The 14,711-nt window shown below is 37.0% G+C and overlaps 1 protein-coding gene across 1 annotated transcript in view; it reads right to left on the minus strand.

Annotated features, from left to right (window-relative positions):
- trpc4b (transient receptor potential cation channel, subfamily C, member 4b) overlaps positions 1 to 14,711 on the minus strand; it is a 38,908-nt gene that overhangs the window by 1,939 nt on the left and 22,258 nt on the right. Inside the window, exons 4-10 of the mRNA XM_036565008.1 lie at positions 10,185 to 10,521; positions 8,185 to 8,324; positions 6,695 to 7,008; positions 4,860 to 5,055; positions 4,521 to 4,712; positions 1,256 to 1,297; positions 1,010 to 1,099 (exon numbers count right to left, since the gene is read on the minus strand). Of these exons, the coding sequence (XP_036420901.1) occupies positions 1,010 to 1,099; positions 1,256 to 1,297; positions 4,521 to 4,712; positions 4,860 to 5,055; positions 6,695 to 7,008; positions 8,185 to 8,324; positions 10,185 to 10,521 (1,311 nt within the window). The remainder of the gene's footprint in view (positions 1 to 1,009; positions 1,100 to 1,255; positions 1,298 to 4,520; positions 4,713 to 4,859; positions 5,056 to 6,694; positions 7,009 to 8,184; positions 8,325 to 10,184; positions 10,522 to 14,711) is intronic.

Here is a 14,711-nt window from a genome sequence, read left to right on the forward strand (position 1 = left end):
CTGCATACTTTAGTGCACAATTTTTATTTATTTGCTAACTTTAACATTTTAACCTCTTATTCTCCAGGGTATATTTTGGTTTTTCCATCTGAATTGATGTGCCCAAATTGTAAGGCAAATTATTCAGTAACTGCATGAAATAAATGTCATTTTTTATTTTATTTATTTATTTATTTTTTGTAAATGCTCCCCTCAAATTAACAGAACATGTTTTATGATCATACACATACTGCTATATGCTTACAATTTACTGCTGAAAGCCAAAAATCTTAGACACTCTTTGTATTTTTATAAAAATAATTTTTATAGAGCAGATCACTGAAGAGTACAGTTTATAGTCCAGATTTGTGGAAAAATGGGTCAACTTTTAGTAAGCAAAAAAAATTTCTTTTATCATAAGGGTTTAAAATTACATTACCTGTCTATTTGGCTGGAAAGAAGACAGTTACAGCTCTCATATGACACCCACCTTTTGAATGTAGCTTATGAAATGTGAAAGTTATGAAGAATATGACAAAGTGCATTTTGGAACCACCGGTGGTCCCAAGGAGTTGAAAAGGTTAATGGTTGTATTGGAGGGCGAGCATAAAATATAAAATGTGCTATAATTTTGCAAACGTGTAGAGGACGTGATCACTTATTTTTCCTTAGAAAACAAACAAAAAAGAGACCATGTAATGGTTTCGTTTCTGCATGCTGTTAATAAACCCATCTGTGTTGCCTTGAACACAAGTTAACAGCATTTCTTAATATAATAAAGAGTAATTAAAAGTCTATCATGCATCATCCCATCCTAATGCTCTCCTGCTGCAATATTAACACTGTTCTGTCACTCACAGTTACAGTCTGGTTGGTGTGGGATCATATTCAGAAATTATGTGAAAAATAAATAAATATAAGACAGTTTCAGGATAGCATGTCAGTTTCCATTTTCACTTTTTAATTGGAATTTCAGTTCAGTTCATATCTTTATAACTGACAGAGACAAAACTGAAAACACTTTCATTACCTTGAAGTTTTCTTCTGTGAGCCCCTCTTTGGTCTTGGCGTCTCGGATCATGGCTGCTACGTATCTTTTCACCAGGTTTCTCAACACCTCCTGCACACAGACACAGGTGTCGATAGCAGACACTTACAGAGGTGCAACAACAAGGAATTCACATATGCTTTAGCTGCAGGTGATTCACAGTCATTCAGGATTAACTGTGAAATATTTCAGCTTGTTCTTTCAGTTGAAGTGTGGATTTCAACAAACCTGATACTGGTGGCTGAGTCTCACTTTCTCAGCAGCTCTTCTCTAAGAGAAAAACATTAGAAAAAATAATTAGGGCATTGAAACAGTATATAACACCAATGATTCCCATACAGGTCTCTTATGGAGTAAATGTGGATGTAGTAGCTTTTAGCAGAAGGGATTTCACCCCTGAGAGAAGCTGATAACTGATCATTTCCCATCAGCCTGCACAGTCATCTTCATTATGTAGAGCTGTCAGACTCCAGCTGTGAGCAGTGCATCAAGTGCATTTTTGCACTTGAATCATCTGCTTAGTGACTTGTTTGTCTTGCTTTTATCTTTTTTTGGGGAATTGTCCAATGAGCAAATCCAGCCTTTTGTGTTTGTAAGGCCTAAACATTTGTAAAGCCTTTAGAGCCTCCAGCTTTTGGTGATGACAGCCCGATTAAACCGAACATCTTGCTGGCCATATGTTCAAAAACTTTGGTGATTTAACTTGTATAAATCAGCCACCAGTTGAGTTACAGCGTGTATTTGCATTGATCACAGTAACATCAGCATGTGGTATTGGAGCTTTCTATGTGGAAAAGATGCACAAGGCCTTGTTTACTGTTAGATGCACTGTGATTTATTCCGCGTAAGCAATAAGCTCATTCAGAGCACATTTCAGATCCGTAAGCACTTATTTTTGCTTTGAGTAACAATAAAATGTGAATGAAGTATGATTTATATTCCTATTGATGCAATTTCTCCCTTTAAAAGCTGTTTGTAACATAAGTAAAATAAAAATCTTAAAATTTTTTAGCTTTGCTCCACTAAAACATAAAGATGCTAAAGAGTTCTTTCCGCAGTTCCACAGAAGAGCCACTTTTGGTTCCCAGAAGAACCTTTCAGTGAGGGGTTCTTTAGAGAATAATTTCTGTAAATGAGATGTTTGAGTTTGACAATTGTTTTTAAGTTTTAAGACCCTCCACCTAATGCAAAGGTTCTAGGGAGAACCCTTAAATTGGTGGAGGACCTTTTACATTGAATTTTCAGTTAATTGCTTCTGTGATGTCACAAGAACTAACTTACAATTTACATATATCTACCTATTCCACCTACTGCAGTTTAGCCCCGCCCCTTCACACTGAAGTTATAAGGACTGTTTCAGCTTTGAGTGCTTTTTAAATTTTTTAATAGAGAGAAAAGTGTTCTTTAGAGAACCGAAAGTGGTTCTTCTATTGCATCGCAATCTTTTTTCCTTTTTATAAAAGAGTATGATGTTCAAACCAAGTCTGCACATTGATTTCCTGCTCTTAAAAATAAAGGCGGTAATGTGATAGAAAAACACTTCTGGTTCTCTAAAAAACTTTTCAATTCAGTGGGTCTTTAAAAAACTAACCCCCTTTATTGGCGCCATTATTTTAGGTGTGTCGATTGAGAAAAAGCCAAAGAAAAAACTAAATTTTCCGCACTGTTATAATAATAACGATGTAGTATATAAACACTGCTAAAGTTCCAAAATACATAATTTACTCTCCAATCCATACAGTCCATATATTTCAAATTCATTGTTTATGTGATGTCATGTCTGCCTATTCAGCCTATAGCAGCCCGCCTATTCCAGGCTGAAGTTATAGGGTGAATTTCAGACAGACCGCTTTTTGAACGAGGCACATTACAGGGCAGCCAGTCAGAACAGATCTCATTTACGTACACTATATGGCCAAAATTATGTGAATACCCTCCTAATTATTGAGTTATATGAATGCATGAATTATTGAGCCTCTTAGTTCCAGCGGGAAGTGAGGGTGCTGAGGAGGCTGCAGCACCCCCTGATTTCTGGATTGTAACGGTTAAAAATAATATAGATAAAAATAATAATGAGTTTGTATTTTTATATTTTCAAAATCTGCAATAGCCCTGCTTTGTTTAGGTGAACGCCATATTCTCATTACATTAAGCTGAAAACAGCTGGCTGCTTTGAAGATGCATTCCTAAACATGTGCTGGTTGACATCCACATAGGAAAACTTTATGTAGAGTTATAGGTCAGTTGTGAGCACCAAAGCAGCCTAAAATTGATTTTACCTTAAAAAAATATCTAACATAATAATAATGTCAATGACAATAATGACAGCTGTGTCTCCCGCTCAATGTGTGACTGTGGGTGTGACACAGTTGGTTACCACACCACAAATCAACAATCTGATTGGTCTCTGCTCAGCTCAGTTGTGTAAAGTTTGTCCAGAATGAGAGAGCAGTGGTTTGCTGTGTCACATAGATATATATATATATATATTGTCATCTCTCGCCTCATTATAGCACTGTATGACACATTCCATTGATGTAAAAATTAGGAAGGCAAAAAAGGCAAATCATTTTGCGTAACATCAGGCATGTTATATATCGCTGCTGTCTGAAGAAAACCTTGTATCTCTATGTTTGTTGTTTTTCAGTTTTTGGCATAGTTTGACACTGCCTGTTTCCTTTTACATTGTGTGTAAATTTTATTAAGAATGGACCAAAAGAAAAGACCCAAAATGACTTGGAAAAACATCTGGTTCCACTGACCTACAATAAAAGTAAAGTAGGTTTTTTTTTCTTTTACTGTAAAGTTACAAGGTTTTTTCCGACAACAGCAATATGTGCTGCACAACATTTCAGCACCACCAACTCAATCCCATGTACCTGCAGAGCCCTGACCTCAACTCCACTGAACACCTTTGGGATGGCAATGTGCGAGCCAGGCCTTCCAACTCCACATTAGTGCGCATGGTTTTGGAATGGGATGTCCAACAAGCTCATATGCGTGCGATATATAGGTGTCCACATACTTTTGGCCATGTAATGTACATCAATCTTAAATCTGCAGTAACAACACCAGCCTGTTTAATTCTTAGGATATAGAGAGAAAATTGTCATGTACAAATAAACTATGACTGTTTTTGGAACATGAGACCACACAATGCCATAAGTGAACTTTTTATGGATATTTAAGGGTTGATCTAAAAAATAAACTAATTTCTTTAAGGTTAACAAAGAACAACTCTTACCTACAATGACCTACATCAAATTACAGCAGCAGGTTTCTGACGGCCTCTCATGACGCACATCATATGATACAAATTGCGCAGAAGGGCACTGGGAATTAAATTAAGGTTATTCTGGTGAATAAAAGCAAGTAATCACTTACAGTCTATTTGACTTTCAGCAGCTATTGTTTAATGAGCATTATGGAGTTATTCGGTTAAAAAAAAGACAGCAAACATGGAAGATAGCAAACACGTTTGAAGAAAACTCACCCCTAACGCTCCAAACGTCTCTGTCCTCTTTGACTTTAGTTTGAAAATGTGTATCTTAATCCAGGTAATGAAGTACCATATGGACTTGGGGCTGGGGATAATGTTGAAAGGTGCTGGCAGTGTTCCTCCTTCTTCAAAATAACTCATCCACAGTTTAGTCCTGGCAAACTTCCACTCTATGTCAGCGTGATCCTAAACAATGCAGGTGCGCAAGAGTGATAAATCACAATGCTCAATCAATATAAACTCACGTAATTCACAGGCATAAAGTAATAACATAAATGTAATGATAAATTATGAGTGCTTTGTCTGTGCTTGGCTGTCTCAGACAGCACTTACAGCGATGTGCTGATAGGAGTTGTTCATCATGGCGATGAGCATGTTGAGGAGAACCACTAGAGAGATGACGTTATAGGTGCCAAACATGGTGGCTCCCACAAACTCTGTGAACTTATGGTCCGCTTGAACGTTGGTGACATACAGACTGATCAGCCCGAATATGGACCAGAACAAAGACTGCAAAGTCTCAAACAAGCTACGAGTACAAAGAGAGAAACAGTTAGGAAATAAGCACAGTCTAAGTAAATCATCAGTTATGCAGTGGCTCTTTAACCCCTACAAATCTAGAGTTATTACTGTTGTTTTGCTGTAACATTCACAGTTGAAATCCAAAGTTTGGGCACCGCTGGTCAAATGACATGTTTTGTTGAAGTGAAAATAAGTTAACACGTCCTCTACAGATACAATTTTATCACATTTAATGCACCGTAATGCACAACACACAAAATTCTGCAGACTTTAATGCACAAAGCACCATCTGCACACTTTAATGTGCAAACAATTACTGTCCATTTGCTGAATTTAACATAATGGGGCAAAGTAAAACAAAATGTGGCCTGTGCAAAAGTTATGGCACATTTAATATTTACTTTTTACAATATGTTAAACTCAGCAAATACATAGAAGCTGTGCACTAGAATTAGCAGAAAAATGTCATGTGTAAGTGTGTTCTCTGTAGAGGATGTGTTCACTTATTTTCACTTCACAAAATCAACAAAACATGTCATTTGACCAGAGGTGACCATCCAACTGCATATGGAGTTAGATTTTTACATAATTAATTACATAGTTTGTAACCTAATGAATTACATTTACATTTGTTTTAAAGTCTATAGCAACATTTTTCTATTTTTCTATATCAATAACAAACATAGCAAAAATGTAAAAGATGGCTTTGGTTCATATCTTTTTTTTCCTCTTGTCTTTCTCTAATTACAAAAAAACAAATGTTTCTTTCAACAGACTTTCTTCAGCCTTTAATGAGCTATGGCTGAGAAATAAATGATATACATTTTAGTGCTGTCAAACTGTTAAAATAATTAATCTCAATTAATCCCATTAGTTTGTGTAGTTAATTGTGATTAATCACGTTTGTATTATTTGCTTAAATTTGGCCCTAAAAATCTTTTCTTCATTTAAAAGCCGTTTATTTTAGAGGACAAAATAAACCATAATTATCTTCATCAAAAAGTATTTATTACTTTCTGTAATTAAGTAATATTATTTTAATCTTGTGAATGCAGAGTTCACATAAACCTGAACCTGAAAATCACCATTCTCACATTTTCAAATTTTCATTTATACATATAGGCTCTTGCTCTTGCTTCAGGGGAACTGGAGCTATTGCTTTTGTTAGTTTGCTGCTTATTAATTTATCCATAGGTCTCCTGCCAGCACTGTCTTACACAGTCTGCTAAAGGTGTTGAAGTTATCGCTTCAAAAGCCATTTAAAAGCTGTTTTTGAACAAGAGGGCTACAATCAAAATCTGACTCTATCAAGGCAACATACATTGTGCTGCAGCTGGGTAACATGGGTAGTTCAAAAGGTTAAACTAGCAAGATGAAAAAAAAAAAAAGTTGTGCTGTTAATAACTTCTGCAATGGACTGGCGATCTGTCCAGGGTGTTTCCTGTCTTCTGCCCATTGACCGCTGGGATAGGCTCCAGCACCGACCCAGAAGGATTAGCAGCTTAGAAAATGTGTGTGTGTGTGTGTGTTAATAACTTATAAACACAATATCCTTGTCATCCCAAATAAAATGGTAACATGCTTTTGTTTTCAGTAGCAGTAACAGCAATGTCGAAGAGCTTTAGCAGACAGCTACTTATACTAACGTTGAAAAAGCGTTATTCTGTCGTTCGCAGCGGATGCCCTTGCAATTCCGGTCCTCTTTGGTCTCGTAGTAGAAGTAGAGCTGGTTGAGGCCGTTGGCGAAGGCTAGCAGCACTAGGCAGTAGATGAAGAGGAACTTGAGGATGTCCAGCAGCATTCGGCCCAGAGAGATCTGCAGAGGGCCCAGGTGAGAATTGGCCGTGAAGAGGGAGATGAGGCGCAAGGAGCTGAAGATGTTAGCGATGGCAAACACAGCCTCGGCCACCAGCGTGGGGTGCCACATCTCCCAGCTCTCCCTGGGTTTACATCCGCTGTACTGGTGTGGGCAGAACAGACACAGTGCACCAGTAAAACAACAGGGCTACATTTAAAAAAGGCCTATGAAAAACTATGAGTACAACTTTTCTTTTAATTAAGTTTGCAAAAACAAACTAAGAAGGAACAGAAGGATAAACATCAAACAATTGGAAAAAATCAATGATTAAAATGAGACAATGAAATAATGGGCTGACATCCATTCAGCTACTTGTTACTATTCAGTTTATACAGTTGCTATACACTGTATAACATTGTTTGCAGACTTTACTATCATTTTTATGATACAAGCCGTTTTCATTGTTCCAGACATACTGACAATACCCAATATATACTTGGAAAAGTGTATCACAGAAACAGAAAGTTTTAGAATTTTGAAAATCTAATTTGAAAATTTGCAACAAATAAAATGAAAAAGAAATATTCAGACTGAAACATGATAAAGGGGAAGTCCATTGATTTTCCCTGTTTCTGCATAATTAAATGCTTAATATGTAAACAGTGTCATTCAGAGTGCTTTGATGTAAATTGCTGTTCTAGAGAAACTTACCAAGTCAGAATTGTCCGCAGTGGTGGTGATAGGAACCAGACGTCTGAATCATTTAATATCTCGTAAAGCAACCTAGCACAAAGTTATTACATGAAATGGTATCAAATATGCTGCTCGATGTCTGAGACATTTTTAGGGAAAAATAGTCCCCAAACAAAACTTATATTTTCAGACTTTTCACTGTTTTACTGTTATTAACTTTACACATAAAACTCAGAAGACCTGCATGGGTTCACTAGTCATTTTGGATAGTAAATAAAATGGTTGTCGACATCATGACCCCTGGTTCCTATCACCACCACTGTAAAGAAATCTGAGTCGGTGAGTTTATCAACAATGCACCATTTCTCATCAGACCACACTGAGTGACTTTACTAATCCCAATTACAGAACTATGCAATAAAATCACTGGAATTATCTTTTAAGGCCTTTGTACAAAACGCTCAGACATTTTTTGAGCCTTATCCCGTCCACTGAAGCTTGTGTTCCGACATGCTGGTAATCTACTCGTAATCTACTGCGCAGGAATGCAAAAATAGAAGCATTTGCAAGTGCGGCTCATTGTACTTCCACCATAGTACAGGTTTTGAGTACACTCTCCACCACTAAGTGACTGCTGTAACGTACCTTCACATACGCAACTATCTTGAGTGAAATGGTTGCCAAGTAAAGTGAGTTCATAACAAAGTCCATAAGGTTCCACCAGTCATGGATATAGTCCTGAAAGCCTCCATCCCACATCTGTTTGATCTCCGTCCAGATGAAACCTATTGAAGTAGCCAGACGATGCATGCGAAAGATATGTGTTACTGGGGCGGTGATCAAACGTGAATCAAGTCAGACTCTAATAGGCATATCGCTCACATGTACCTGAACACATGGTTTCCATAAATAAGTGAGCCCCATAGGAAGATGTTTTGCTTTATGCAGCTCCAGAATAACAAATGAAAGCCTGAGGAGGGTTCATACGTTACCATGAGCCCCACAGTTCTCTCTTTAAATCCTACACCAGACTTCTGTAGAACAGTTAAAGGCTAAAGCTGGGTTTGCTGTCAGTTTATACGCTGTCCATGTTGCCTTGGTATAGAAAGTAAATTTTACCTAATAATAATTGCTTTCTATATAGATATGTGTTTTAATGTTACAGTTCAATGGCATGTTAAATAAAATGTACTACAAAAAAAATAAAATCAGTTTTCAAAAATACAAACAGCTTCAAAAAGCTAGGTTAAGGGGCTAACAGGCTACTATAATACTATATAATATAACCATATAATACTATTACTCATAGTTAGGTTTTAAATTTGAAGTATTTACTAAAGGATTCACTGAAAAACTGCAATAAAAAGTAAATGTGTTGCACATCATGCAAGCTCAGAAAAGTGTTTAAACTCAATGTGGGAAAGTGAATGTGCATCACTGTTAGCTTGGTGCTAAAATGACACTGCAAACCCATAAAAACTCCCACAGCAAGCTGAAATTTGCATTATCGTAGCAGCAGATACTTACATAGAAAAAGGATAAACTGCTATATAATGACATGTATGGCAAAAAATCCATGAAGTAACGTGAATATCTCCTGCTTTATCTTATGTTGGTTTATGTTGTGCTAGGTAAGCTAGCATGCTATTGGTAGCTAGCTAGGCTAATGTTAACTTACTTTACCACTTGTTAGGTTTACACAAGTTCACAGGTGCATTTTCAGGCACTCCATAATTTGCAGTATAAAAGATGTATTAAATCAAGCCCACTGTGTCGTTTTGAATTGAATTATGAATTTGTGTTTTGTTACACCACTAGTAGTCTTGACAGTAAGGAAATGCTTGTTTTAGTTTGAATTAAGGTTAGACAGCGTGGAAAAAACAGGTGACTGCTTTGCTCTCCTCATTTAGTAACCAGTTAATGAACATGTGTTTTAGAGCATAATGTTCTGATCAAGTTGAGACAGAGAAACATCTTTACCTTACTTTCATTTGCTTTCAAAAGGTAGAATGCAAAGTTGCTGGGTCAGCACTGTTTTTAATAATAATTATGATTTAATTTTAATTGTAGTATATACTATATGTATATATAAGACTATATATACATGTAGTATATGTATATATAGTCTTCTTATTGTTTTTTTAAATGCATTAATTAATTTGTTTTATTATCCTTGGACTATCATTATTATATCCTCAACAATGGGCAACACATAGTGAGAGCTAGAACTATAAAGCTATATACACAATACTATTTTACACCATAATTTTCAGTTTATAAGATGAAATGCTGGTTTCTATGAACTCAAACGGACAATCTGATCTTTAAACTGTTGTTCAGGTCATAATTCTCAGGTTTTCTGTGTCAGCATCTGAGAAATAAAAGATCTTTTTTTATGCAAACCCTTACCCCCAACGCTTCAGCCCCCCACCACCCTGGTGAGCCATGAGGTAAAAGTTTGAGAACCTATGGTTGTAGGCCCATATAGAGGCCCTTAAAGTTTGCTAAATAAAATCACTCTGAAAAGCTTCCCGAAGCCTTTGAGGAGTAGTACCTGTAACCTATGTAGTATGTAATCTCATTTTTCTTTACTTTCGCCACCCTTGATTTGAACCTCAAATCCGCAGACTGAGAAAAGGCCATACCTAAGACCCAGGGCAGGATCATCCACTCCACAGTGGTGGGCATTGGGCCCTGCCGGTTGGGGTCGGTGGAGACGATGTGCTGGGATGCCAGCAGCAGGAGGAAGAGGAAGGTCAGGTAGGAGGCTGTGTGGCAGATGAACTTGATGAAGGGCTTGCGGATGAAGAGGCCGTAGCGGCTCTTGGGAGCCACCAGGTAGCAGAGGGAGAGCACGGGGAAGAGGAGGCCGATGAAGACGCAGGTGATGAACTTTCCAGCCCAGTGACGCCTCCGCCAGCCCGGGAACTCGTCATACCAGCGTGAGGCCAGCAGCTGCTGACAGTTTGGCTGGGCAACAAACTGACCAAGACAGAAGGAGAGGAGGGCGATGAGTAATGAACACAGCAGGTGGACAAACAGGTGCCTGAAATACAAGCTGCAGGATTATCTAGATTCCAGTTCTTTGAGCATCATTACTCATCATTGTTTCTGGGTGTGATTTATAAATAAATAAATAAGATGTGTAGATGTAGTCGTGCCCCACTTCTACTAAAACTACATTAACCCTTAGCAGTCACATTTAAAACCAGCGACAACAAACACATTATTTTGTTTGTAATTCACTGAAACAGCCAAACAGATTCTGTTAAAAGTAAACTTTTAATTAACACTGTATGTTTGTAAGTAGAGGAGGAGACATTTTATCACTATTATTATTATTTTATTAAGACATTGTTGTGTGAACCGCCTTTTTGGTGAAAAGAAAACCATCATTCTTTTGTATAACATTTAGCTTGCAAATGTAATTGTTTATGCAACTCACTATGTAAATACATATGTATTTACATAAACACTATAAACACTATAACTAAATGGAAGTAATAACTGTCAGTTTCTAAGGATTAAATCAGTATGCAAATGGAGTATGTGCTTTTGCTCATTCCATTGTAAATAACTATGTAATAACTATTTTTGTGTAATTCTCTCAGACTTCACTTTTTCCACACAAGGAGGTCAGTGAAAATGCCTCACTGTTTGCTGTGACATTTAAGGCACGCTGCAATGTAGAAGAGCAGACTGATTCAGAAGTCTGTTCCCACCAGAGAGGAGAGAAAAAACAGCCCTCTCTTACTGTCAACATTGTCAAAAGTTTGACTTTAATCTTAAAAAAAGACTTAATTGTAGTATATACTATATGTATATATAAGACTATATATACATGTAGTATATGTATATATAGTCTTCGTATTGTTTTTTTAAATGCATTAATTAATTTGTTTTATTATCCTTGGACTATCATTATTATATCCTCAACAATGGGCAACACATAGTGAGAGCTAGAACTATAAAGCTATATACACAATACTATTTTACACCATAATTTTCAGTTTTTAAGATGAAATGCTGGTTTCTGTGAACTCAAACGGACAATCTGATCTTTAAACTGTTGTTCAGGTCATAATTCTCAGGTTTTCTGTGTCAGCATCTGAGAAATAAAAGATCTTTTTTTATGCAAACCCTTACCCCCAACCCTTCAGCCCCCCACCACCCTGGTGAGCCATGAGATAAAAGTTTGAGAACCTATGGTTGTAGGCCCATATAGAGGCCCTTAAAGTTTGCTAAATAAAATCACTCTGAAAAGCTTCCCGAAGCCTTTGAGGAGTAGTACCTGTAACCTATGTAGTATGTATTCTTTCTCAAGATTTTGACTGATTATGTTGAAATAATGGCTTATTTTCTCATGATTTTGACTGATTATATAGAATTACTAACTTACTTACTCAAGATATTGACTGATTACGTTGAAATAATGGTTTATTTTCTGAAGATTTTGAATGAGTATGTAGAAATAATTACTTATTTTCTCAAAATGTTGACTGAATATTTTGAAATAATGGCTTATTTTCTGAAGATTTTGACTGATTCCATCTAATATGTAAGTTTTGACTGTGTTTAAATTCCACCATCCTATGATGTATTAATAAGTTAATACATTTAGAGTGTCAGTGATTATTTTGGGATAATAAGTGTTTATTTTGAGATTATAAATCAAAGATACATATGACAACACTGACTGTTGTCGTAAACAGAGAAAGAGAAAGAAAGAAAAGATTGTGATGTTTTCCTCCTCCTGCTAAAAATAAGCTTCTACTGATTTGTGATTCAGCAGCAGTGATTACAAACATATTTCATTTTGGTTAGTATGTCTCTCCAGTTAGTAACTGATTATAAGGAAAAAGTGGCTATTAACATTTTGTTCATGTAGCTTATAGACATGTAAATAAACATTTAGCTTGTTAACATTATCTCAATCTATGCTTTCTGCAGCAGGACACTACAATAACATAAAGACTAAATGTAGCACTGTACTGGTTATATTAGTTCATCCCTATATAATTAAACACCCCTCACCCCTCCACTTTCACTACTGATCAGGCGTCTATGATACCACCTGTTATGCTTTGAGCTAGCTGGAATAAAAGACCTGTAAGTGGATGCATTTTGCTTCTTGTCCATCTAAAATGAACCCAAGTTGGTATTACTGGCAACATTAGGCCACTGATGATACAGCATGCCTGTAAGCTGAAATTTATAGGACACTGTACTGTTGCTAAACGGCGAGATGAGCCAGGTATCAAACTCTGATTTGACCAAACTGTGAATAAAATCAGTTATTGCTGTAGGTCAGCCATAGTGTTTGAAAGCAGTGCATGTGGTAGGGCGGTATAATAGTGGTTTATAAAGCTAGGGTTGAAGTGGTAATGGTCTGGAGGCAGGAGGTCTGTCTGTCTACTCCAATTCTCCTCTGATTCATTTCGCCCTCCAACCCCGCTGAGCCGCTGAGATTACTGCTGACATTCTGCTGAAGCCTGCTCCCCCACTCAATTCCACCATCAAATGGCAATTTGAAGGAGTAGGCACTAAACATGCACTAGAAAAACAGGAAATAAAATGTGTTTTTTTAATGTTCCACAGTGCTTGATATTTTGGAGAGGAAATTGAAAATGATCCTCAATTTGTTCCATGTGTGTTGTTTTTTTTCACTTTCTTCTCCCTGAGATTTATCTGTGGTCATTATCCGGGCGTCTGCGCTGCCTGACGGAAGTGAAAGGGAGCCTAAATGAATTATACCCAAATGAATCCTCATTAGACTTGAGCCAGTTGTTCTCTGGGTGATGGGGTCAAAACGAACATGGTTTTAAGTGTTCTCCATCAGGCCTAATTAGTACTGTATGATTCTGATTCAGAAATATAAATGCTCACTCGCATCCTCTTCTCTCACTGGGTATGCTAATGCATGTAGCAAGCGAGAGTTATTACTTTTGTTTTGCTATTGTCATGTAATTACATTATAATTACATAGTTATGCAGTGAATTACCTTTTACGTTTGATTTACCCTCTGTAATGTCAGGTACAATTCTGTACTTTGGCCTTTTCCATTTGTTTCTTTTGACAATGATAAACATGGCGAAAAATCTCTGCTCATTTCAACGAGCTACAAATGAGAAATAATTAATGAATTACACCAAGCTTTTGTCATCACTGGTGATAACTGTGACTAATGATGTTAAATGATGCACAGCCATTTTTAAACTTGGCTGCTGCATCTGTTTCCAGATAATTACATTTCAAGTTGCCATTCTCAGTCACAGTTCTGTGCTACAATAAAAGCACGACTGTTAAGAGCATAATGCTAATTTCAAAGTTTGCTTTTAAGCTCACGGGTTTGCAGAGTAAAATGGAGCAAAAGAAGGGCATGGCTCTCATCTGGACAGGAATAATAATCGCTAGCTCTTCAGGCACGGTCTATAGAGCGATTAAAAGTAACTTTTAAAAAACTGTAATGGTGATCATGCAAATGAAGACAGCTGCCAACACAAAAGTGAGCCATACTGAACAGATAATTAAAGTTCATTCTAAGAGACGTGAGTTTTTGTTTCATCCCAGAGAGATCGTGTGCCCTCACCAGACTTTAAAAATACCCAGAATGCAATCTCACAGTAATGCAATCTCACAGTAACCCTTGAAACCCTTACTGAAAGAACACTAATTAACATCTACAACAATAGTCACTACTTGTCTGAACAAAAGGTCAAGGATCTGCGTGACACATTCTAAGCACTGGACAAAGTATGAAGTGAAGGATGACATTTTGTGATTAACAGGACTGTTGAATCTTTCTTTATTGGGTGTATTGACTAAATGAAGGTTGACAGCCTAAATGAAGATCACCACCCACTTCTGTTTATCATATATCTGCCAATGTATTGCATCTGAAAGAGTAGGTCAGGCCTGGCCCTACGAGGGGGCATTATGGGGGTGATGCCATCGCTAAGGGCAGGCATCGGGATCATCTGATTGTTTACATTTTGTCTTAAATCTAACACTGATTTTACCTCTTGTGATGGGGTAAAAACTACAAAAGCTGTAGCGAGTGTGTCAGTATGGACGTATACACGTAAACAGATTGCAAGCCATTCAGTTGGAAAAATGGCTCGTTGGTAATTGGTATCAAGCTTTGCTATTGGGGATTCCACCTTCAGCAGCA

Source organism: Colossoma macropomum, unplaced genomic scaffold (assembly GCF_904425465.1).
Source record: "Colossoma macropomum unplaced genomic scaffold, Colossoma_macropomum, whole genome shotgun sequence".
NCBI classification, from domain to species: Eukaryota; Metazoa; Chordata; class Actinopteri; order Characiformes; family Serrasalmidae; genus Colossoma; species Colossoma macropomum.